We start from the raw sequence: 24,608 nt of genomic DNA on the forward strand, positions 1-24,608 counted from the left end.
CTAGTTCTGTTCTAGTTCTGTACTAGTTCTGTTCTAGTTCTGTTCTAGTTCTGTTCTAGTTCTGTTCTAGTTCTGTTCTAGTTCTGTTCTAGTTCTGTTCTAGTTCTATTTAGTATTTGTGTTTATAAAATCGTCATGATTTGGAAATGTATATTATAATAAAAGCATTAGCTCTTAATTGCCTCTGGGTTTTACAATTGGAGAGAAATTTAAAAATTTAAAAAAAAAAAAATTATATTCATTCATTAAACTCATTTCAAAATAACTAACTACTATTTGTTTTCTATTTCCAAAAAACTGCTGTTTTATAATTTCATTGTTTTTAAGTATTTGTTCAAGACACATGTTTTCTATCTCAAGGATTAAAAAAAAGAACAACAACAACAATAAACCTACAAAAATGTCTGTTTCATATATTCAATACATTGTCATTTTGGCATATAACAGAAATACTAAGTTGTAAAATGTACGAGCATTTAAGTTTTGTTTTCAATCATTTTTAAATTGACTTGTGTTTTTATAAGACTTGGGCGTACATCTGTCTGTCGGTCTGTCTATTATTATTCCAAAAAGGCTGTATTTTTAAGCCTGCGAAATGTTGCAGCTGAAACTTTATACATTTAGTTTTAGAATAGACGAAAAAAACTCTAGTAAAAACAAAACAGTTTCTTTTTTTAAATCAATTTTTTTTTGCTAGATTTTCTTTTCATTATTGTATTGTGTATTGAATTGTATATTTTGGGAAAATTCTTAAATACCATTCATGTTTATTTTTAACATAAATACACAAAGTATTTGTTGCTGTAGTTATTTAATTGTTATTGTAATTGTTGGGAAAAAAAAATAACACAAAATAAACGATGTAAAACAGATGCCAATTTTTCCCACTGTTTGTTATTTTCTAATAACATTTTCCAGAATAAAGAAAATTTCTTTTTAAGTTCAATAATTTCTCAGGCTTTAAAAGTTTTGGGAATGTGCAAGAGTTTTTCAGTTGTTGGTAGGCAAATTTATTGTTGTGATGATGCTAAGTGGATGAGTTTTTTTATATACAATTTTTAGGAAAAAATTTTAAAATTAAGACAATTTCTGGAATTTTTTCCATAAACCCAATAATTATCAATTTCAAAATAGTCTACAAACCAATAAGGAATTAAATCCTTTTTCTATATATATTCTTAAAATAATTGATAATCCAACAACACATTCAACACGCATTCATTCCCAGACATAATATTGAAAATAAAATTAAATGATAATTTATTGCAAATAAAAGGCACAAATTTAGTTACACATCACACTGTTTCAGCTGTGTGTGTCATTTAATTTGAAAAAGAATAAAAAAAACAACAACAATAACAATATATAATTTTAACTCAGTTTTTTATCCTTTTATCCTCTTTAGGACGACAACATAAACATACACGCACATCCACAGAGATTTATACAACTACACACTTTTTTTATCCTTTCAACATTCATGAACAGACTCTGAGAATTCCCAGCACTCACCAACAGCTTATGTATGCACGTATGTAAGGATTCCTATCTCTACGCGTGTGTGTGTATGTGTGTTTGCATGACTGTAATCACTGTTTTTGTTTTTAGCACTCGCAACACATGTGAATCATGCTGCATAATCAAGCAGCAACAAAACAGATAGTCAGCCAAACAGACAGACAGCCAGCACAGCACAACACGGCCCGACTAGGCTGGCAGCCAAGCAATTCATTCATCCGTTCATTGATTCAATTCATTGTAGAGAACAAGTGGCGCATAGCTGTCGTCAACACCTGTGTTTTGTTCTCTACTTATATTCGTTTGTATATATTATTTAATCTGTGTGTGTGTGTGTTTGTGTCTATGTTTTCTTTATAATAATCACAAACGATTTAGACCAACACGCTAGAAGAAAAATACAAAAGTTGTCTAACAGTGTTGCTAACTTTGATTACCTTTGTAGTCGGAAAACTTAAGCTAAAAGCAATAATTATGAAAAACATATTTTTTAGCGGAAAATTTTAACTATTCTTAACTTATGATCGTCAAAATTGAAGTTCCTAGACAACAAGATTGAAAAGAAAACTTATTTAAAGGATGTAGAACCCAAAAAAGTAGTAGAGCTTCGATAGAAGACTATCAGTAACCATGGTATGTAGTGATGATAGGCTATAGCTACCGAGGCCTTAATTGAAGTTCAAAACAAATATGTATATCCGAATTTCGCCCAATCAAATCAAGTTCGGGAGATGTCTTGTCGTAAAGTTTGATTACAAAGCTCTTTTTTACCATATTTGAGACGTTATAAGAGAGTAAAGGCATCTTTAATTATAAACTTTAAAGTAAAGGTTTAACCTCTATTGTAGCTTCTTGCTTCATCATGAACAACTGATTTGGGGGAAAGATTTGATCCTTTAGAAGTGTATACTTTAGTCCCAAGTATAGATTCTTACTATTTCAAGATATCGTAGAAAGCTTTTTTTTAATTAAAAGTTGTTTTAGAGAGAGCTTTCTTAAGAGCAGTTCTTTCTAGAGAGAATATTACTAATAAAAGTTTTGGAGCTTTCTTTTGAAAAGTTTTGAAAAGAGAGAGTATTCTTTAGAAAATTATTGGTCCCAAGTATAGATTCTTCCTATTTAAAGATATCGTAGAAAGCTTTTTTTTAATTAAAAGTTGTTTTATAGTAAGCTTTCTTAAGAGCAGTTCTTTCTAGAGAGAATATTACCAATAAAAGTTTTCGATTTCTTTTTAAGGAGAGTGTATTCTTTAGAAAATTATTGTCTAGGAAGAGTTCTTCTTAAAATGTTTCTCTTAAGAAAATTTCTTTTGAAAAGTTCTTATATAGAGCTTTTTTTTAGGGACTTAGTTCCAGAGACAGTATTCATTTGAAAGTTTAATCTTTAGAATGTTAACATTGAAAAAAGTTCTTCCAATGACACTTTTCTCTAGAAAAGTTTCGCTTAGGGGTTTTCTTTAGAAAAATTTCCTTAAACAGAGTTAACTCTCTTAAAAAAACATTCTCCATAAAGAGAGTAGTAGTTTCTTATAGTAATTTTTGAAAAGTTTTTCCACGAAAAATTTTTGCTGTAAAAGTTTCCTTGAAGAAAAGCTCAGAGGGTTTCTTTAGAGAAGTTTTTTAAGAAGAGTTTTCTTTAGAAAAGTTTCCCTAAACTTAATTCTCCATAGAGATCCTAGTGTTTTGTTTAAAAAATCTAGAGTAAATTAAACACTTTTTTAAAGAAATCTCTCTATAGAGACTTGTCTTTACTACGAGCTAAGTAGGAGAATTCCTACTATCTAAAGTATCGGGAAGTGTTATGGTCACTTAAAGTTTTCAACTAACAATATGTTTAGGCAACACTATTTACACAGGAAGTTTTTCTCTTACTCACTCACACATTCTAAACAAACACTCATCCTTAATGCGATAGAATAATTTTAAAAACAAAAAACATTTGTTGTAGTTTTTGTTGACGCAGTTTAAAGTTCTATTTCCCAGCACTTGCACTCTCCTCTCTCATTTATAACAGAATTACAGTTAAAGGAAGTAAGTAGATGTTGTGTTTATGAAAAAAACGATGTTTTTCTTGCTAAAAGGATTTAGAACAGTAATGGTCATTTATGAAATACAAGTTTGAAGGACCATGTACAGGTCCTCTGTAGATTCTCCCAAGAGCAGCTTTGCATAAAAACAAGTGCAAGATTATGTATAATTTGCCCATTACTGTTATAAAACGCTGTAATAGTACTTATGTTGTGTGTGTGAATGTGTGTTATGTGTTATTTTTGGTTAAATTGAGTGATGATTTTGTTTTTATTTTTACGTTTTCGTTTTGTTTTTGTTGAGTTTACTATGTTATTGTTATTTTAAATTCTTTATGTTTTCCGGTTATTTTTACACTTGTCATTGTTGGTTTTTCCTTGCTACGCTTCTGTTTTTCGTGTACGTATATATACATAGGGACATTTTAGTGTTGCATGCAACATGATATATTTGCGGTTAAATGTATTTTTATGTGCGTGACATGTGTTTAAAGTTTAATTATGGCTGTGATTTTCTTAGGTTTATTTTTTTGCATTTATTTTATTGTGAATAAAGTATTTTGTTGAAAATTGTGTGAGAAAGTTTTTGTTAGGAAATTTAAAATAAAGTCGAAGGCAAATCCTTAAGAACTGAAGGAAGATATGAACACAACGAATAGTTAGACAGATTTGGATTATGTAGAAACATTGAAACATTTGAATTGTATTTGGCCTCGGTAGGTAAGAGGTTAATGTTAGAGTCTGATTGAACAGAGCTTCTGGGTTCGATTCCCACCTGAGGCATAAGTGCAGAAGCGCACAACAGGATTTGATGTATATACATCCCCCCTTTTAAAGTAACTAACTAACTAACTAACTAACTAACTAAGAATTTTCTGCTTTTTTATGATCTTCTCAAGGAAAATAACTGATCGATGGGTCATATTGGCGTCATAAACGTAGGAATCAAAAACACCGATTAAAACTTTGGAGGTTTCTGTCCTCACTATCAAAATGTCGCACTGTCACGGAATTCATGCAAAAAAACCGCTGATCATCACCTAAAGAAACGAAGATTCAGACAGTCTGGAATCATAACATCAAGCTGACAAAATAGCTCTTTTCTTGTAATATTACCGAAGGAGTCATTTCAATTTTAAGATCACACAGTTATGTGCTTCCCTCATTCATTATCCTTCATATACACAATGTTATCTATGTACAGGATTGTATAGATCATATTTCATTTACAACAGTTATAAACATATTTAACTTTGCAGCCATGACATGTTTCCTTCTTAAACCTTCCTTATCCTGATGTACTCTAGTCTTTCTCTAAAAGGACTTGAAACTGCCTACTCTGCCGCATTCCACAGAGGAGTGACTGTCAGTACTAAATGTTGTAAATGATTTGATATCATAAGAACATGTTGTAAATGAGTTGATATCATAGGAACATGTTGTAAATGAGTTGATATCATATTGTCGTGCACCAGTCAATGTTTGCACAACATACCAGTAATTGTATTATCCTTGTTGGTCAGGAGATCACTCTGTTAATACTTAACCCACCGCATTGTATATCCAATGTGAATGGATGAGAAATATTCTTATTTTTGTCTGGAGCATGTTTTGGAGTGTACTCTGTTAATACTTGACCTATGTAGTTAATAGTAATCTTGGTTTATTAATGAAGATCGTTCTACCAAATAAGTCTCGAGGTTTAGTTGCCAAAATTGCCGTACTATCATGGTCTAAAATTAGTTAGCACGAGCATAGGGCAAGTTAATAGTTAGTATTCTAGTCTGATAGAATGATGGTCGTGGATTTGATTCTCACCTGAATCCAAGTACAAAACTTAAAACATGTTAATCGCAAAGTTACGTTGCTGAGTCGTCTCTTGTATTCCAGGTGATGAGAGAGATCATTCATAAGATATAATGTGATTATGCGTGGATTCGATTCTCACAAAGTTGCGGTGCTGAGTCGTCTCTAGCTCTCCTGGAGATGAGAGAGAGAGAGATCATGATATAATGTGATCACATTCCAGGAACTTTGCCCAGTGAACCAAATTTAACTTCTGAAGAAGTACTACAATGTTTAGGTCTAAACTTTAATACAAAACTTAGCATGAGATTATTGTATAGTCCCAGCTGTTACTGAAACCATGTAAGAAACACTCATTTTACTAATACACTCACAGTATAATCATTTGCACCTAACTTAACTAAAATTCTATATTTGTGTGAATTTCCAGAGTTTAATTTTCTTCTTTCCTGTTGAACAGCATATACACACACTCACTCACATATATCCTTAGCTTCACAGAAAAAATATACGATATTTTTTTCATATATTTCAGACTGTCGGCATCAGACATTTAAATTATACGAATTAAAAGTGTAGAAAGCAAACACAGACGCACAAATACATAATAATAGAAACACACATTTACAGTAAAAGAAGAAAAAGGAAACCAAACTGGAAAATTATACAGAAATCAAAGTAATAATACACAATGAACCTTAATTTTGAACATGGCAAAAATAAAGTGTCAAAATCAGTCAATTTGTATAAAAATTGTACGTTTGCAAGAAAAATTAATGTTTGTATGAGGGCTATATAGTTTATATGTATATGTATTTGTTTTAACATCCGCTTTATTTTTTTTGTTATTCCTTTGTAGTATTTTGTATGTGTATGTATACAGGATATATTCATATATGTGTAGTGTATGTTTTAGTCTTGGTTTTCTGTTAAACTGCGGTGTCAGGCAAACAGCAAAAACAGTTGGTTGCAAATTGTACGCTAAATAGTTCTGTTTACACCATCACTTACTCACACAAACATATGTATTTGTTTTTCGTTGTTATCCTGGCTGCTGTTTTTGTTTTCTTTTTTTTTTTTTTAAGGATTTGTTGATTTGTTTATATAACGCATACCTACGCAGATTTATATACATAGACATTTCCTTTACTATATGTAAAATGGATGAAACTGTAACAGCGTTGAATGCCACTCATTTGACGTTAGTCGGTATTCTCTTTAAGTTGCCTGTAGTGCTCTTTTTTAAAGGAAAAAGTTTGTAGAGAAAATACAATTTATGAAACAACAACTATCGTTACAAAAAACTACAATAACAACAACAGAGAAATTTAACAATCTCAGCAACATGACTCACTAGGCGAAATAATTATTATCACAGTTAAGTTGTGTGGCAACTGCTGTGGGTTCAGAAGTATAAAAAAAAAACTTTTATTGAAATTTGGGAAAAATAAAAAGAGTTCATAGATAGATAAATAGATAGATAGAAAGATAGATAGATAGATAGATAGATAGATAGATAGATAGATAGATAGATAGATAGATAGATAGATAGATAGATAGATAGATAGATAGATAGATAGATAGATAGATAGATAGATAGATAGATAGATAGATAGATAGATAGATAGATAGATAGATAGATAGATAGATAGATAGATAGATAGATAGATAGATAGATAGATAGATAGATAGATAGATAGATAGATAAATAGATAGTAAGTTCGTCAGTTAGTTAGTTAGTTAGTTAGTTAGTTAGTTAGTTAGTTAGTTACGCACTTTAAAAGCACTATATTAACCACACCTTACTCACTAACAGACATTAAAATTTGGAAACAATAAAATAAATTAAATGGAGGAGAACAAACAATTGAAATTTCTGTGTAACTGCTGCTGCATTCAATCATTGTTGCTGCTGTGTTTGTTGTTTTCTTAAATTGTTTCAATGTTGGCGACATTTTTTCCCATAAGTTTTTTCCAACTTATTCTCCAAAAACTACAAAAGCTATTATATTATTTTTCGCATTATACACACACAAAAACAATCGTAATTTCCATTTCCATTAAAAAAATATTTTTGGTATTTTCTTTTTTTTGCCAACCAACCATATGAGAGAAGAAAAATCACAAACATGTTCATTCAATTATTTTGTTGTCGTTGTGTTAACGGAAAATATTAAAGGTTTTTTATGCTGTTGCAACAGCAGCTGTAGTGTTTACATTTTCTTTTAAATCTTTTTTTGTAACAGCTGTTGCTGACATTTGCTTCATTCGTCATTTCTGTGGCTTAAGTACGGCTAAAGAGGAGGGTTTCCTCTCGACACTCACTCAAGAAGGACAAAGATGAAAGCAGAGCAGCAAGTGGCTTGCACATGTTCCTTTTGACACAAACACACACTTATTCATTTTCTATACATACATACATACACACACACAGTTTTTCTTTTTTGTATTTATTTGGCATATTTTAAGAGAAAATTATTATATTTACTTAGTATGTGTTTGTGTGTCGACGTGCACAATTCGAAAAATGTCAACAACAGCTGACGGAGTGACACACACATACATACATACACAAGCTTACTCTGCCCAACGGATTTGAAAGGAGACAAAGTATATATACCATTTTGAAAGTAAATTTCAGAATGCTGAGACACGAGTTTTCTATACAGAAAACTGTTGGGATAGAAAAGCTTTGGGATCCAAGTTTTCTATGTGGAAAATATTGCAACACATGTTCTATATATAGAAATGTGTTGGGACACAAGTTTTCTATACAGAAAAGTGTTAGGATACAAGTTTTCCATATCGAGAAGTGTTGGAATACAAGATTTCTATGTAGAAAAGTTTTGGGACACAAGCATTATATATGAAAATGTTGCGACTCAAGTTTTCTATATAGAAATGTGTTGGAACACAAATTTTCTATATAGAAAAGTTTCGAGAAACATGTTATCAATACAGAAAAGTGTTGCAACATAAGTATTCTTTAGAAAAATGTGTTGGGACTTAAATTTTCTATATAGAATAGTGATGATGTACTGCAGGGTACACAAACTTACAAACACTACTTCAGCAATGACAGCTCATGAAGTGTTTGATAGTTGAATTGAATGCCACCACGACTCGTTTTAAAGGAAAGCAAAGAGTATGGCGGCTGACTGCTGGGGAAAAATGTTCACTAAAATATTCTCCATACACACACACACCCAAGCAGTATATATTTGTTTGTCTACATTTTTTGTTGCAACCATTTTTTTACTGAGCCTTTCTTTGCCAAGTACTTTAACATTTGTTTTTTTCTTTTTCATTTTTTTTTACTTTTTAATTCTTTGTCTCTCTTCCATTTTTTAACAACTGTAAATTACAACAATATTACAATAAACATAACAACTACATACATACTACAACAGCTTTTCGTGCAACAGCAACAACAGCAGCAGTAATAGTAGCAGCTACAACTACAAACTACTTGTCGTTATGCTGTTAGTGATGGTACTTGACAACACTTGTTGAAAGCATCACATTTGTTATTTTTAAAGCACTTCACTTTCTTTTGCTGTAGATGCTGGAAACGGGGGAAAAATCAAAAACTGCTTCCTTAAGTCGTTTGTATTACTACATTATTGTCCTTTTCTTTTAATGCTTGCTCAACTTTGTATGAATTTAAATTTTTGCTTAAACAAAAATAGAAAAGTGTTGGGACACAAATTTTCTATATAGAAAAGTGTTGGAACACAAGTTTTCTATATAGAAAAGTGTTGGGACACAGGTTTTCTATATAGAAAAGTGTTGGGACACAAGTTTTCTATATAGAAAAGTGTTGGGACACAAGTTTTCTATATAGAAAAGTGTTGGGACACAAGTTTGCTATATAGAAAAGTGTTGGGACACAAGTTTGCTATATAGAAAAATATTGGGACACAAGTTTACTATATGGAAAAGTGTTGGGACACAAGTTTTCTATATAGAAAAGTGTTGGGACACAAGTTTGCTATATAGAAAAGTGTTGGGACACAAGTTTGCTATATAGAAAAATATTGGGACAAAGTTTTCTGTATAGAAAAGTGTCGGGACACAAGTATTTCTATATAGAAAAGTGTTGAGACACAAGTTTTCTAAATATAAAAGTGTTGGGACAGAAGTTTTCTATATTGAAAAGTGTTGGGACACAAGTTTTCTGTAATGAAAAGTGTTGCAACACAAGATTTCTACATAGAAAAGTGGTGGGACACAATTTTTCTGTATAAAAATGTGTTGGCACACAAGTTTTCTATATAGAAAAGTGTTGGGACACAAGTTTTCTGTATAGAAATGTGTTGGCACACAAGTTTTTGTATAGAAAAGTATTGCATTGTTGACATACAAATATCTAAAAAGAAAAGTTTTGGTACACAAGTTTTCTTCTTTAATTTGGAAACAGTGTAATCCACTTTACTGCAAAACCAAACAGTTGTCTAACAGCAAGCCACCAGCATGCCAGCCAGCTGCTTATTATTTAAAATCATATACCCCTCTTTTCATTTCGCGCCATAGCGTCCCCTCTCCCACAATCCTTACACTATTACTCTAAGTGCACATTTGTTTTATACGAATTTGGCAGCTCACAGCTGCTTTCCATCAATTCTATTTGTTTTCAAAACAGTTTTTATTTCTATTTCTCTACTGAAAATACACATTCATCAATATGTACGATATTTTATTATTTTAATACTCCAACAAAAAAATAAATACAAATCATATACTAATAACGAATTGTTGTTGCATGGACACATTTGTGAAAAATATATTGAAAACAACAAAAAAAAAAAATTAAATAAAAACATCATAGACAATGTGCAATTACAAACTTACCAGTATTGAATACGAAATAAATATCGACATGTAGTAGTAGTTAGTAATAGTGTGTATGTTTTTGAAATATGTGTTTCATCTCTAGAGAAATTTTTGGTGAATGGCTGAAAAAAACAAGAAAATATAAAAGTAAAAAAATTAAATAAAATATAGAAAATTTTGAATATGTTTAAAATGTTTTTATAAACACAAGAAAAAATATTCATTGTTTTGTTAAGCAACAAACACTTAAGAGAAGGAAGTTAATTAAAAAATTTTATATTTTAAAAGATAAATGTTTGTTTTTTCTCGTTTTTATTATATAGAAGTTATATACATAAATATGTATGTGTACATGTGAGACTGGAAAGAATTTAAAATATTTATTCATGTGCAAAATTTCAAAGAAAATTAAATTGCTATTATTGGAAAATTTTTTACAGAAATACCATTTCAGTGACTTGATTTGAAGAAAATTTATAAAAAAAAAACATTAGACATTAAACTTAAAACTAACTAACTAACTAACTAACTAACTAACTAACTAACTAACTACCTAACTTACTAACTTAGTCTAGTCTATATTCTAGTCTATAGTCTAGTCTATAGTCTAGTCTATAGTCTAGTCTATAGTCTATAGTCTAGTCTAGTCTATAGTCTAGTCTATAGTCTAGTCTATAGTCTAGTCTATAGTCTAGTCTATAGTCTAGTCTATAGTCTAGTCTATAGTCTAGTCTATAGTCTAGTCTATAGTCTAGTCTATAGTCTAGTCTATAGTCTAGTCTATAGTCTAGTCTATAGTCTAGTCTATAGTCTAGTCTATAGTCTAGTCTATAGTCTAGTCTATAGTCTAGTCTATAGTCTAGTCTATAGTCTAGTCTATAGTCTAGTCTATAGTCTCTATATATAGTCTAGTCTATAGTCTAGTCTATAGTCTAGTCTATAGTCTAGTCTATAGTCTAGTCTATAGTCTAGTCTATAGTCTAGTCTATAGTCTAGTCTATAGTCTAGTCTATAGTCTAGTCTATAGTCTAGTCTATAGTCTAGTCTATAGTCTAGTCTATAGTCTAGTCTATAGTCTAGTCTATAGTCTAGTCTATAGTCTAGTCTATAGTCTAGTCTATAGTCTAGTCTATAGTCTAGTCTATAGTCTAGTCTATAGTCTAGTCTATAGTCTAGTCTATAGTCTAGTCTATAGTCTAGTCTATAGTCTAGTCTATAGTCTAGTCTATAGTCTAGTCTATAGTCTAGTCTATAGTCTAGTCTATAGTCTAGTCTATAGTCTAGTCTATAGTCTAGTCTATAGTCTAGTCTATAGTCTAGTCTATAGTCTAGTCTATAGTCTAGTCTATAGTCTAGTCTATAGTCTAGTCTATAGTCTAGTCTATAGTCTAGTCTATAGTCTAGTCTATAGTCTAGTCTATAGTCTAGTCTATAGTCTAGTCTATAGTCTAGTCTATAGTCTAGTCTATAGTCTAGTCTATAGTCTAGTCTATAGTCTAGTCTATAGTCTAGTCTATAGTCTAGTCTATAGTCTAGTCTATAGTCTAGTCTATAGTCTAGTCTATAGTCTAGTCTATAGTCTAGTCTATAGTCTAGTCTATAGTCTAGTCTATAGTCTAGTCTATAGTCTAGTCTATAGTCTAGTCTATAGTCTAGTCTATAGTCTAGTCTATAGTCTAGTCTATAGTCTAGTCTATAGTCTAGTCTATAGTCTAGTCTATAGTCTAGTCTATAGTCTAGTCTATAGTCTAGTCTATAGTCTAGTCTATAGTCTAGTCTATAGTCTAGTCTATAGTCTAGTCTATAGTCTAGTCTATTAGTCTAGTCTATAGTCTAGTCTATAGTCTAGTCTATAGTCTAGTCTATAGTCTAGTCTATAGTCTAGTCTATAGTCTAGTCTATAGTCTAGTCTATAGTCTAGTCTATAGTCTAGTCTATAGTCTAGTCTATAGTCTAGTCTATAGTCTAGTCTATAGTCTAGTCTATAGTCTAGTCTATAGTCTAGTCTATAGTCTAGTCTATAGTCTAGTCTATAGTCTAGTCTATAGTCTAGTCTATAGTCTAGTCTATAGTCTAGTCTATAGTCTAGTCTATAGTCTAGTCTATAGTCTAGTCTATAGTCTAGTCTATAGTCTAGTATAGTCTATAGTCTAGTCTATAGTCTAGTCTATAGTCTAGTCTATAGTCTAGTCTATAGTCTAGTCTATAGTCTAGTCTATAGTCTAGTCTATAGTCTAGTCTATAGTCTAGTCTATAGTCTAGTCTATAGTCTAGTCTATAGTCTAGTCTAGTCTATAGTCTAGTCTATAGTCTAGTCTATAGTCTAGTCTATAGTCTAGTCTATAGTCTAGTCTATAGTCTAGTCTATAGTCTAGTCTATAGTCTAGTCTATAGTCTAGTCTATAGTCTAGTCTATAGTCTAGTCTATAGTCTAGTCTATAGTCTAGTCTATAGTCTAGTCTATAGTCTAGTCTATAGTTCTAGTCTATAGTCTAGTCTATAGTCTAGTCTATAGTCTAGTCTTAGTCTAGTCTATAGTCTAGTCTATAGTCTAGTCTATAGTCTAGTCTATAGTCTAGTCTATAGTCTAGTCTATAGTCTAGTCTATAGTCTAGTCTATAGTCTAGTCTATAGTCTAGTCTATAGTCTAGTCTATAGTCTAGTCTATAGTCTAGTCTATAGTCTAGTCTATAGTTTAGTCTATAGTCTAGTCTATAGTCTAGTCTATAGTCTAGTCTATAGTCTAGTCTATAGTCTAGTCTATAGTCTAGTCTATAGTCTAGTCTATAGTCTAGTCTATAGTCTAGTCTATAGTCTAGTCTATAGTCTAGTCTATAGTCTAGTCTATAGTCTAGTCTATAGTCTAGTCTATAGTCTAGTCTCTAGTCTAGTCTATAGTCTATAGTTTAGTCTATAGTCTAGTCTATGGTCTAGTCTATAGTCTAGTCTATAGTCTAGTCTATAGTCTAGTCTATAGTCTAGTCTATAGTCTAGTCTATAGTCTAGTCTATAGTCTATAGTCTAGTCTATAGTCTAGTCTATAGTCTATAGTCTAGTCTATAGTCTAGTATACAGTCTAGTCTATAGCCTAGTCTATAGTCTAGTTTATGGTCTAGTCTATAGTATAGTTTATAGTCTAGTTTATAGTCTAGTCTATACTCTAGTCTATAGTCTAGTCTATAGTCTACTCTATATTCTAGTCTATAGTCTACTCGTTGGGTGCCGTCCTTAAATTTCTTGTTGATTTCTCGTTAAAAATTGGATTTGGCTAGTCCTGAGTGATGTGTCAAGATATGTTTCATTTTCGAGCATCAGAAAGGATCTAGACTTTGTAATGCTAACTAATTGAATAGGCTAGTTTTCTCTTAATGTTAATCAGTTCTTTAATTTAATAGTTTTCAATAGACTACAATAAAACATTTTTAAAGACCCTATTTTTCGATATAGTGAATTAAAAAAAGAAATGAAACACTTCATCATCATTCGCAGCGACATCAGTTCTAAAATTTGTATATACATATGTATGTATGTATTGACTTCAATCAACCAAATGTTGCCTGGCGTTATTTAAATACTAATTTGCCGCAAGTGTTACTGTTATTTGATTAGTTGGTTCAATGAAGGTTTCATTAAACTTCTCCCAGACTTCTTTATAACATATAGATACCTGGTTAACGTTTGTTTGGTTATAAACTCTACACCGCTGCCGTTAGCCTGCACTACTATTTGCAGCAAATTGATTGAAATACAGTTAGTTAAACTGTATTCTTTTTTTCGTTTAACTATTATTAACAGCTGTTTTAAATGGTTGTTTCTATATTAGTTATTAATGTTATTATTAAGTTCTTTATTGGGTTTGTTGTTGCTATAAACGACAATAATAACAATAACAGACAATAATAAAATAGCTTTTGTTATACATGTGTATGTGTTAATATTCCACAATTTTAATTTAGTATTTGACAACATTTTTATGGTTAAAATTTTGTGTTTTTTTTTTTGTTTCTTCATTCAACTTGAATAGACATTTTGCGGGCGTTACCTCTGTCTGTTTGCCTGACTATATATGATTATAATTATCACTGTGATATTTTGTTTCCATTTTTTATTTCTCCCCCTCATCTCTTCTTTACCTTTCTATATTTTGTTTAATTCTTATTATTATTTACTTGGAAAATCATGTAAATTTATTTATGACAGGGATTTTTTCCATGTGTCTCTTTGTCTGTTACTTTTTTGTGTGTATTTGTGCTCCTTTGCTTTTGGATTTTGCATGTCAGACACTAATTCCGAGCATAAATCCATTTAAATATTTGAAATTGAAAAGTATACAGTGCTTCTTAATAATGTGAGAAATTCATCACTTGCTGATTGTGTTTATTATACTATATGCAATTAAATAATTGGTGTTTTTTATACCCTACACCACTATAATATTATAAGTTTGTGCTAATGTTTGTAACACTCAAAAATTTTAGTTCTACGCCCATCTTAAAGTTTATCCATAGACTCAGAATCACTTTCGAAAGGGGATTTAAACATGTCCGTCCTTCCATCCGTCTTGCTGGCTGACTGTCCATATAAAATTCACCTAGTGTAGGGTATCATATGATAGGTCATATCCAACTTTACATTTCTATTTATTTTAATTATTTTCACTTTCGAAAGGGGACTTTAACATGTCCGTCCTTCCGTCTGGCTTACTGCCTGACTTTTCATATAAAATTCCACATAAACGTTTCTTTATAAATACATAGTGTAGGGTATTATATGCTAGATCATATCCGATTTTTATATTCTATTTATTTTAATTATAATCGAATTATCATTAATTACAAGTGTTTCTTGTTCTTTTTCTTTTTAGATGGCTCTCGACGGTAAAACGATTATAAAAGAAGAAATAACAGACAAAGACGCCTATGAGGCTTCAGCATCAGCTACACGTAGAACTAAAGGTGAGTACAGATTCTTAAATACTTATTAGTATAGTACAAAGAATAGTTTTGCCAGCAAATTGAGATATTGATTTCCTATATAGAACAGCTTGGGAAGCAATATCCCTGAAGATTTGTAGAAAAGTGTTGCGACACAAGTTTCTTTTATGAGAAAGTGTTGGGATATAAGTTGTCCATAAAGAAATGTGTTGGGACACAAGTTGCCCATATAAAAAAGTGTTGAATACAAGTTTTCTGTATAGAAAAGTGTTTTATAATATATAAAAAGTGTTCAGCAACAAGTTTTCTATATAAAAAATGTTGGGACACATGTTTTTATGTGAAAAAGTGTTGGGACACACGTTTCCCATATAAAAGAGTGTTGGAACACAAGTTTTCCATATAAAAAAAAATAGTTGTGACACAAATTGTCTTTATAGAAAAGTGTTGGGACACAAATTATCTATATGGAAAATGTTTGAACACATGTTTTATATTTAAAAAGTGTTGGAGCACAGGTTTTCTATGTAAAAATTGTTGGGACACAAGTTTTCTATATAGAAATGTGTTGAGACACAAGTTTTTTATATAGAAAAGTGTTGCCACTCATGTTTTCTATCTAGAAAAGTGTTGGGATACAAGTTTTCTATATAGAAAAGTGTTGAGACACAAGTTTTCTATATAGAAAAGTGTTGGGACACAAGTTTTCTATATAGAAAAGAGTTGGGACACATGTTTTCTATATAGGAAAGTGTTGGGACACAATTTTTCTATAAAGAAAAGTGTTGGGACACAAGTTTTCTATATCGGAAAGTGTTGGCACACTAGTTTTCTATATAGAAAAGTGTTGGCACACATGTTTTCTATATAGAAAAGTGTTGGGACACAAGTTTTCTATATCGAAAAGTGTTGACACACAAGCTTTCTATATAGAAAAGTGTTGGGACACAAGTTTTCTATCTAGAAAAGTGTTGGGACACAAGTTTTCTATATAGAAAAGTGTTGGGACACAAGTTTTCTATATATAAAAGTGTTGGGACACAAGTTTTCTATATAGAAAAGTGTTGGGACACAAGTTTTCTATATAGAAAAGTGTTGGGTCACAAGTTTTCTATATAGAAAAGTGTTGGGACACAAGTTTTCTATATAGAAAGGTGTTGGGACATAAGTTTTCTATATAGAAAAGTGTTGGGACAAGTGTTGGGACACAAGTTTTCTACATAGAAAAGTGTTGGGACACAATTTTTCTATATAGAACAGTGTTGGAACACAAGTTTTCTATATAGAAAAGTGTTGGAACACAAGTTTTCTATATAGAAAAGTGTTGGGACACAAGTTTTCTATATAGAAAAGTGTTGGGACACAAGTTTTCTATATTGAAAAGTGTTGGGACACAAGTTTTCTATATAGAAAAGTGTTGGGACACAAGTTTTCTACATAGAAAAGTGTTGGGACACAAGTTTTCTCTATAGAAAAGTGTTGTGACACAAGTTTTCTATATAGAAAAGTGTTGGGACATAATTTTTCTATATAGAAAAGTGTTGGGACACAAGTTTTCCATATAGAAAAGTTTTGGGACACAAGTTTTCTATATAGAAACGTGTTCGGACACAAGTTTTCTATACAGAAAATTGTTGGGACGCAAGTTTTCTATACAGAAAAGTGTTGGGGCACAAGTTTTCTATATAGATAATTGTTGGGGCACAAGTTTTCTATACAGAAAAGTGTTGGGGCACAAGTTTTCTATATAAAAAAGTGGTGGGACACAGCTTTTCTATATAGAAAAGTTTTGGGGTACATGTTTTATATATAAAAAAAGAGTTGGGACACTGTTTTCTATATAGAAAATTGTTGTGGCACAAATTTCGTCTATAGAAAAGTGTTAAGCCATAAGTTCTTATATACAGAAGTGTTGGGAAACAAGTTTTCTATAATGGAAAATTTTGTGATACACGTTTCATAAATATAGAAAATTGTAATATAGGTTTCTGTATAAGAAAATGTTAAAACACAAGGCATTTTAGTTAAACAAATATTAGTCAGCATTTCCTTAATACCTAATCTTTATTATGTAGGTGTGAATAGCCGTATGGTTCAGTAGTTAAATCTATTTGTCTAGAATTGCTTTTTTCACAAAAGTTTTCAATATTTACCATTTTTTAAGGTTTTTTTTTATAGTAAAAGAATATAAACAGAGTTAAAACAATCTCTTGTATAAACATTTAAGAAAACAATAGATGATAGACGATTCTTAGAAATGACACACATACCAATATTACATACAACATTTACATACATGTTTTGTAAACAATTGGTATTGAATGATGATGTATTATCCTTGCAAACTGTATATGATTGTTTAAAAACGAATGCTTATGTAAAGATGTATGTATGAATATTTATGTGAAAGTATAAATGAATATCCTCAAACAATACAAACACAATAGTCCGTGAACAAAATAAAAAAAAAAAATAACTTAAACACAAAGAAATGTGAGGGATAAAAAAACGCTTAAAGTATGGAAAACAATTCTGAGAAAAACAAATGGCATAAAAGGGAAAATGATAGATAGAAGAAAAAAAAAAAAAAAGAAAATAGGTTAAAGAAAGCTTATGGTTGAATGGCTGAGAAAACATACAGTTGCAGCTGTATCCACAAATTATTATCACAAAAGTAAACTGCTAAAGCTTACAGCATAGTATGGTCGAAGCAGCAGCAGCAGCTAAAATACAAAAGGACGTATATCCTTGATCATAAAAAAAAGAAATTCTCAGAAAAAATCAGCACGACAAAAACTAAAAAGAAAAATAGATGAATGTTATTAGAGAATACCAAAGCTTTTGTATATTGTCTTTATTGGTATCATTGAATTGAGTATTGCTTTCATGGTGTTAACTGTGTGTGTGTGTGTTTTTTTTTTCTATTGCTGTCTTTTTTATTTTATTGATATATTTTAAACTACATTAGCCATCATCATCTTTTTAGAGAGTATTTACCATTGAAAGCTGTAGAAGAAAAGTGGGAAAAAATCCATTAACTTAAACAAACAATTGGTGAAGAGATGAAGGATACTGCTGAAGATGCATGTATTCAAAATGTCAATTATCGAATCGTTGGAAAATTTTATAGACAACACGAATGCTATGATAATAAGCTGGGGAAACTGTTCATCAAAAAGCATGCAAGTATAGTCGATCTAGCTAGGTACCCTACTAGCTTAACAAGGGTCAAGTTCTCTAAGTAGTTAATCATTTTTATACCTATCACTTTTGTGTGTCTGAATATATGTCCGTTTCTAAAGAGCTAGTTCTGTTCTAGTTCTGTTCTAGTTCTGTTCTAGTTCTGTTCTAGTTCTGTTCTAGTTCTGTTCTAGTTCTGTTCTAGTTCTGTTCTAGTTCTGTTCTAGTTCTGTTCTAGTTCTGTTCTAGTTCTGTTCTAGTTCTGTTCTAGTTCTGTTCTAGTTCTGTTCTAGTTCTGTTCTAGTTCTGTTCTAGTTCTGTTCTAGTTCTGTTCTAGTTCTGTTCTAGTTCTGTTCTAGTTCTCATCTAGTTCTGCTCTAGTTCTGTTCTAGTTCCATTCTAGTTTTGTCCTAGTTCTGTTCTAGCTCTGGTTTTGGTCTCTACTATTTCTGATCCCTTCGAAATTTACCCATATGTTGCGCTTGAGCAAGAACTAGATCATTTACTTGAAATCAGGGTCTCACCGTTAAAAAGAACAAGTTCAGCAATTTTAGGCTAATTCCTTGAACAAAAGTTTTTATTCATAACCGTCCATCCTTTCATCTTTAATTTGTTGAATTTTTTCGTTCATGTCAGGCAAGGATGCTAAAAAAGCTCAACACAATCCCTTTTCAAAATTTAACCACTTTTTCCAAATAAAAACTAATCCATTATTTTAAATTTCCAGCCGCAATTAACTATTAACTTTTTTCTCTATTTGTTTGGCTTTCAGTTTAGTGTGCAAGTAGTAACACATGTTGTTCAATAGTTTTGAAAGCCAAATTTAAAATGTTGTTGTTTTTTTCTCGTTTCTCTCAACAAAGTAAATTGTTAGTCATATTTAAACATATACAAACATACACACACATATTGTTAGCACTTTTTGGTCATAACATCATCTTTTTCCCAAATGACCATTTTCAAAACTATATTTTTGCCAACTACAATATCAATATGCCAGCAGCTGCTAATATTATAAATACGCAAAGAAACCAACAACATATAAACAATTTAAAACAGTGAGGGGCAAAACAGTTGTTAACACATTTTTGTGTTTTTAACACAAAAAATAGAGTTTTTACGCGTTTAGGCTTTGGGAAAGATTTATTCAGTAACTTGTGAATATTTTAACACTAGCACTTACATATAGATTTGTTTTTTCTGCCCATCACTGTTCTCTAGAATTCTGTGGAAATCCCTAACTTATTTTTTTATAGAAATAGAAAAAATCCTTAAAAAAGTATAACTGTTTCCTATTTTACATACTCCTCCCTAACAAATATATAGAAAAGAAGTAAAAAAAACTTGTTATTTCCTTACTTTACTTACAACAACTACAACTAAAAGAAGGATTTTTTTAGATTTTGTTTACAAAATATTTTAGTTGACAATTCACATATTTTTTTTTTAAATTTTTTTTCGTGTTTATTTTACGAAACATGTTGTTGACCATTATGGCACAACAAAAAAAAAAAGTTTTCAATACTTTTTTTGTTGTTGCCGGGAAATATATAGACATTCACACAAACTATTTAAATGTTTGTTAAGCAAATTGTATTTGGTTATTAAGTCAGAGCTGTAAAAGTTGAAGTCATTTTTATTCAATAAATGTGTCTTATAATTGAGTATAACACGAAAAATGTTTATCCGATTTTAATGAATGGAAGACCAAATAGTAGCTATTACAATGGTCTTTTAAATTCATTACTATTGAATTCATTACTTGAACAAACTATAAGTTTTTTTTCCAAAAAATTGGACAAAAATTAAAATTTTTTAAGATTTTTAAATTTTTGTGAAATTTTAAAAATTCATAAAAATTTCAAAAATCAAACAAATTTATTTGTTTTATTAGATTTAATAGATTCTAATTCAAATGAGATATATTTCATTGAAATCGGTAGATAAATATAGATTTTAGACACAATTATGTAAAAGTATCTGAGTTTGCTAACAACGTAAAATGAAAAAAAAAATGTTTTTTTAAAAATTTATAAAAATTCGAAATATTTAAAAAATCTGCTAATTTTATTAAATTTAATAGTTAAAGAGATAACAATTCAAATGAGATATATTTTATAAAAATCGGTAAATAAATATTGATTTTATATACAATTAAATAAAAGTATCTAGGTATGACCGCAACATAGAATGAAAAATATGTTTGATTTTTAAAAATTTCTAGAAATTTTAAAATTCAAAAGAATTTCTTTAATTTACTAGATTTCATAGTTGATAAGCTTGTTATTAAAATGAGATATATTAAAATTGCTAAATAAATGTTGATTTTATATATAATAAAATAAAAGTATCTTAGTTTGCCAAAAACGTAAAAATGTTTGTTTTTTAAAAATTCATTAAAAATGTAAAACTATAAAAACTTATTTGATATTAATACATTAGATAGCTAAATAGATAACAATTTAAATGAGATATATTACATTAAAATCGATAGCTAATTGATGATTTTATACACAATTTAATAAAAATATTTTAATTTAATGGAAATTTAAGAAAGGAAACAGAAACTTCAAGTTATTGTTATTGTCACTTATCAAAGACAGAGAAAATCTTTTTGTTCGTTAAATGTGTTAACAACTTGATTCCTAAAAGAGTTCATTACTTGCCCACACTGCTTGAACTGATTGGTCACTTTTGTTTTTGCTTAAAAACCCAGAAACTATAAAAACAACAACAGTTTCAAGCAAAACCAACTATTTTAGACAACAGCATTAGCAATCATGGTATATGTATGTTAGAGATGGGGGGTGATGATAGTAATGCTGGTGGTCATAGTGATGTTTCTACAACACTGTTGGACAACATTGAAAGCCATTATAAAAGTATGTCTAAAAACACAAAAAATTATTTCTAAATATCTACACACATTTTGGATTAAACACACACACACATAGATACACACACACACACACACATTCTTTTTATCAGCAAATTACCACAAACCAAACAAGCATCATTTATAGTTGTTTGTTAGACGTGGCAAAGGAGAATTTTTGTGTAAATATTTACAACAACTTGTAGTATGATATGGCACACGACTTGCATTAAGCCAAACTTATTTTACTTTAAATCCAATTGCTGCTAATATCAACTCCTTTTAGCCTTTAAATCCTTGCTGATGGTCAACACTAATACATTTTTGTCATTTGTCACTGTATTAGTATGAACCTATATATATTCACATAAACCTCTACGTTTGTATGTAGTTTTATCTGGGCAGCTGCTTAAACCAATACTTTAACAACTTTAAACAGCTGTGTTTGTGGTTGAAATGGGGCATGATGTTGTTGACCATTTTGGTTAAATATATGTAGATACAAAGTATTAAATAGAAAATTTAAAGAAAGTAAAATTTAATTTGTATGTGTAAAGCGTGTGAAGGGATAGAAACTAAAAAAAACAAACTTTTGACAACTTTTCTTTTGATTTCTTTTAAAACTATTATTTTTTTAAAATAACTTAATTTTTTTTAAATTATTTGGAGATTTTTTTTAATTATGTGATATTTTGCTAAATAATTCAGTGTTTTCAGGCGTATACGTAATATTTCTCTTATCATCTAATGCCACAGTACGTATACGTAATATTTATTTTGAATAGCAAAATAAATAAATCATACGTCATAGTTAAGTACTCGTGATCGATTGCATATCAAATACAAATTATGGTGGTTACTTTGAAATACTGATCTTAGATAGAATGTCTTGAACAAACGGAACATTAAAGCAAATAAATGGCTCTAAATTGGAGGACAATGTCCTATACAAAGATACGAGCAATAACGTTATGTAACTAGGATGACATCAGATAATAAAGTTAAATCTAAGACCATATTCTTGACATGCTGGTTAGAACCACAAAAATTTTTTGGGGTGAACCTAACATAGATAGACAGATAGATAGATAGATAGATAGATAGATAGATAGATAGATAGATAGATAGATAGATAGATAGATAGATAGATAGATAGATAGATAGATAGATAGATAGATAGATAGATAGATAGATAGATAGTTAGTTAGTTAGTTAGTTAGTTAGTTAGTTAGTTAGTTAGTTAGTTAGTTAGTTAGTTAGTTAGTTAGTTAGTTAGTTAGTTAGTTAGTTAGTTAGTCAGTTAGTTAGTTAGTTAGTAAGTTAGTTATTTAGTCAGTCAGTTAGTTAGTTAGTTAGTTAGTTAGTTAGTTAGTTAGTTAGTAAGTTAGTTAGTTAGTTAGTTACTTAGCTAGTTAGTTAGTTTTTAACTAACTAACTACATATGCTTATAGATCAGAGATCAATTGTCATATTTATGTCTTTGATATGTAATTATATTTCTCCAGACATGTCCTACAGTATCCTGGAGTTCATATTACTTTTAAACAAAGTGTTTAATATTCTGCAATCTAAAAGGTGTGTCTTAAACATGTCTGCTTTTAAAATATAAATTAAAATACATATAATAAAATTTTAAAAACATGTTTTGCTTTTCTTAAAAAAACATGAAAAATGTTATACAATTTATTTATAATGTTGTACAACATGAAAATTTAACACAAAAATTATACTTGTCAATTAAAAAAATACTTGAAAAACATGAAAAATAATTACACTTTTAAGATTTATGTTTTGATATTTTTTTGTAAATAAATTTTAAGGAAATATACATAAGAGGAAAGTAGACATTTAAATTTAACCTAAAAGTATGCTGTAAATTTAAACGTTTGTTTAAAAGAAGGAAAATTTAATGTAGTTTTATCGAAGTAATTCAAAATAAACTATTTCAGCCCCTAACAATTAGGTACATATACCATTATTTTCTTGTTTTTCTTTTGCTCCTGTCCCCCAAATGTATGTGAATTTATACAGGTGTTAATGTTTTCACAATGCAAAAATTCTTTAAAATAACACACAATGTTAAATACAAAAATGTATTTAATTGTTATTGTTGTTTATATTTTGTATTTCTTTTATATGTTTTACTCCTAGTCAATGTGCGACTAAAAAAGTATAAAAAAAAGGATTTTTATTTTGTCAGTGTGTTAGTGTATTTGTATTAGCAAATCCTTTGTCACCGTTGTTATGTTTATATTTATTTAAACTCATGTAGAAATATTTATGTGGTATTTATTTTAATTGTATTAGAGTGTGTGAAAACATAGAGATTGATATGGTTGCTCTATTTCTGCTTTATTACATTTTTTTTGTTATTTTTAGATATTTTGTTTTAATCCTAGAGGATTTATAATAGAATATTTAAAATAGTGAACAAATTCAACAAAATAAATTTTTTAAAAACCCCTTTAAATCACATAGGAAAAAGCTTAGAAAAAGTAAAAATTTTTGACAAACAGTTCAAGGATTTTTATTTTTGTTCAATTTACAAATACATATTTTAAAGTCCAGTTTATAATCCAGTTTATAGTCTATAGTGTAGTCTATAGTCTAGTCTAAAGTGTAGTCTATATTGTAGTCCCTAGTATAGAAAAAAGTCTAGTCTCTAGTCTAGAATTATGTCTAGTCTATAGTCTAGTCTAGTTTATAGTCTAGTCTAGTACATAGTCTAGTTTATAGTCTAGTTTATAGTCTAGTTTATAGTCTAGTCTATAGTCTAGTCTATAGTCTAGTCTATAGTCTAGTCTATAGTCTGTAGTCTATAGTCTATAGTCTATAGTCTATAGTCTGTAGTCTAGTATACAGTCTACTCTATAGTCTAGTCTATAGTCTAGTCTACAGTCTACTCTATAGTCTAGTCTATAGTCTAGTCCATAGTCTAGTTTATAGTCTAGTTTATAGTCTAGTTTATAGTCTAGTTTATAGTCTAGTTTATAGTCTAGTTTATAGTCTAGTCTATATTCTAGTCTATAGTCTAGTCTATAGTCTAGCCTATAGTCTAGTATATAGTCTAGCCTATAGTCTAGCCTATAGTCTAGCCTATAGTCTAGTCTATAGTCAAGCCTATAGTCTAGTCTATAGTCTAGTCTATAGTCTAGTCTATAGTCTAGTCTATAGTCTAGTCTATAGTCTAGTCTATAGTCTAGTCTATAGTCTAGTCTATAGTCTAGTCTATAGTCTAGTCTATAGTTTAGTCTATAGTCTAGTCTGTAGTTTAGTCAAAAGTCTAGGCTATAGTATATTCCATTGTTCCATTGGTCGAGTCTATAGTCTTGTCTATAGTTCAGTCTATAGTCTAATATATAATCTAGTTTATATTCTAGTTTAGAATATTGTCTAGTCTATAGCCTAGACTGGACTGTGTCTTTGTTATAAAAAT

At 29.8% G+C, this 24,608-nt stretch overlaps 1 protein-coding gene across 2 annotated transcripts in view; it reads left to right on the top strand.

Moving 5' to 3' along the window:
* Positions 1 to 24,608, top strand: part of LOC111686224 (protein CBFA2T2) — a 65,014-nt gene that overhangs the window by 34,809 nt on the left and 5,597 nt on the right. For both annotated transcript variants that reach the window (XM_046953999.1, XM_046953998.1), the window contains one exon: positions 15,048 to 15,138. In XM_046953999.1, coding sequence (XP_046809955.1) covers positions 15,048 to 15,138 — 91 coding nt within the window. The remainder of the gene's footprint in view (positions 1 to 15,047; positions 15,139 to 24,608) is intronic.

Source organism: Lucilia cuprina, chromosome 6 (genome assembly GCF_022045245.1).
Source record: "Lucilia cuprina isolate Lc7/37 chromosome 6, ASM2204524v1, whole genome shotgun sequence".
NCBI classification, from domain to species: domain Eukaryota; kingdom Metazoa; phylum Arthropoda; class Insecta; order Diptera; family Calliphoridae; genus Lucilia; species Lucilia cuprina.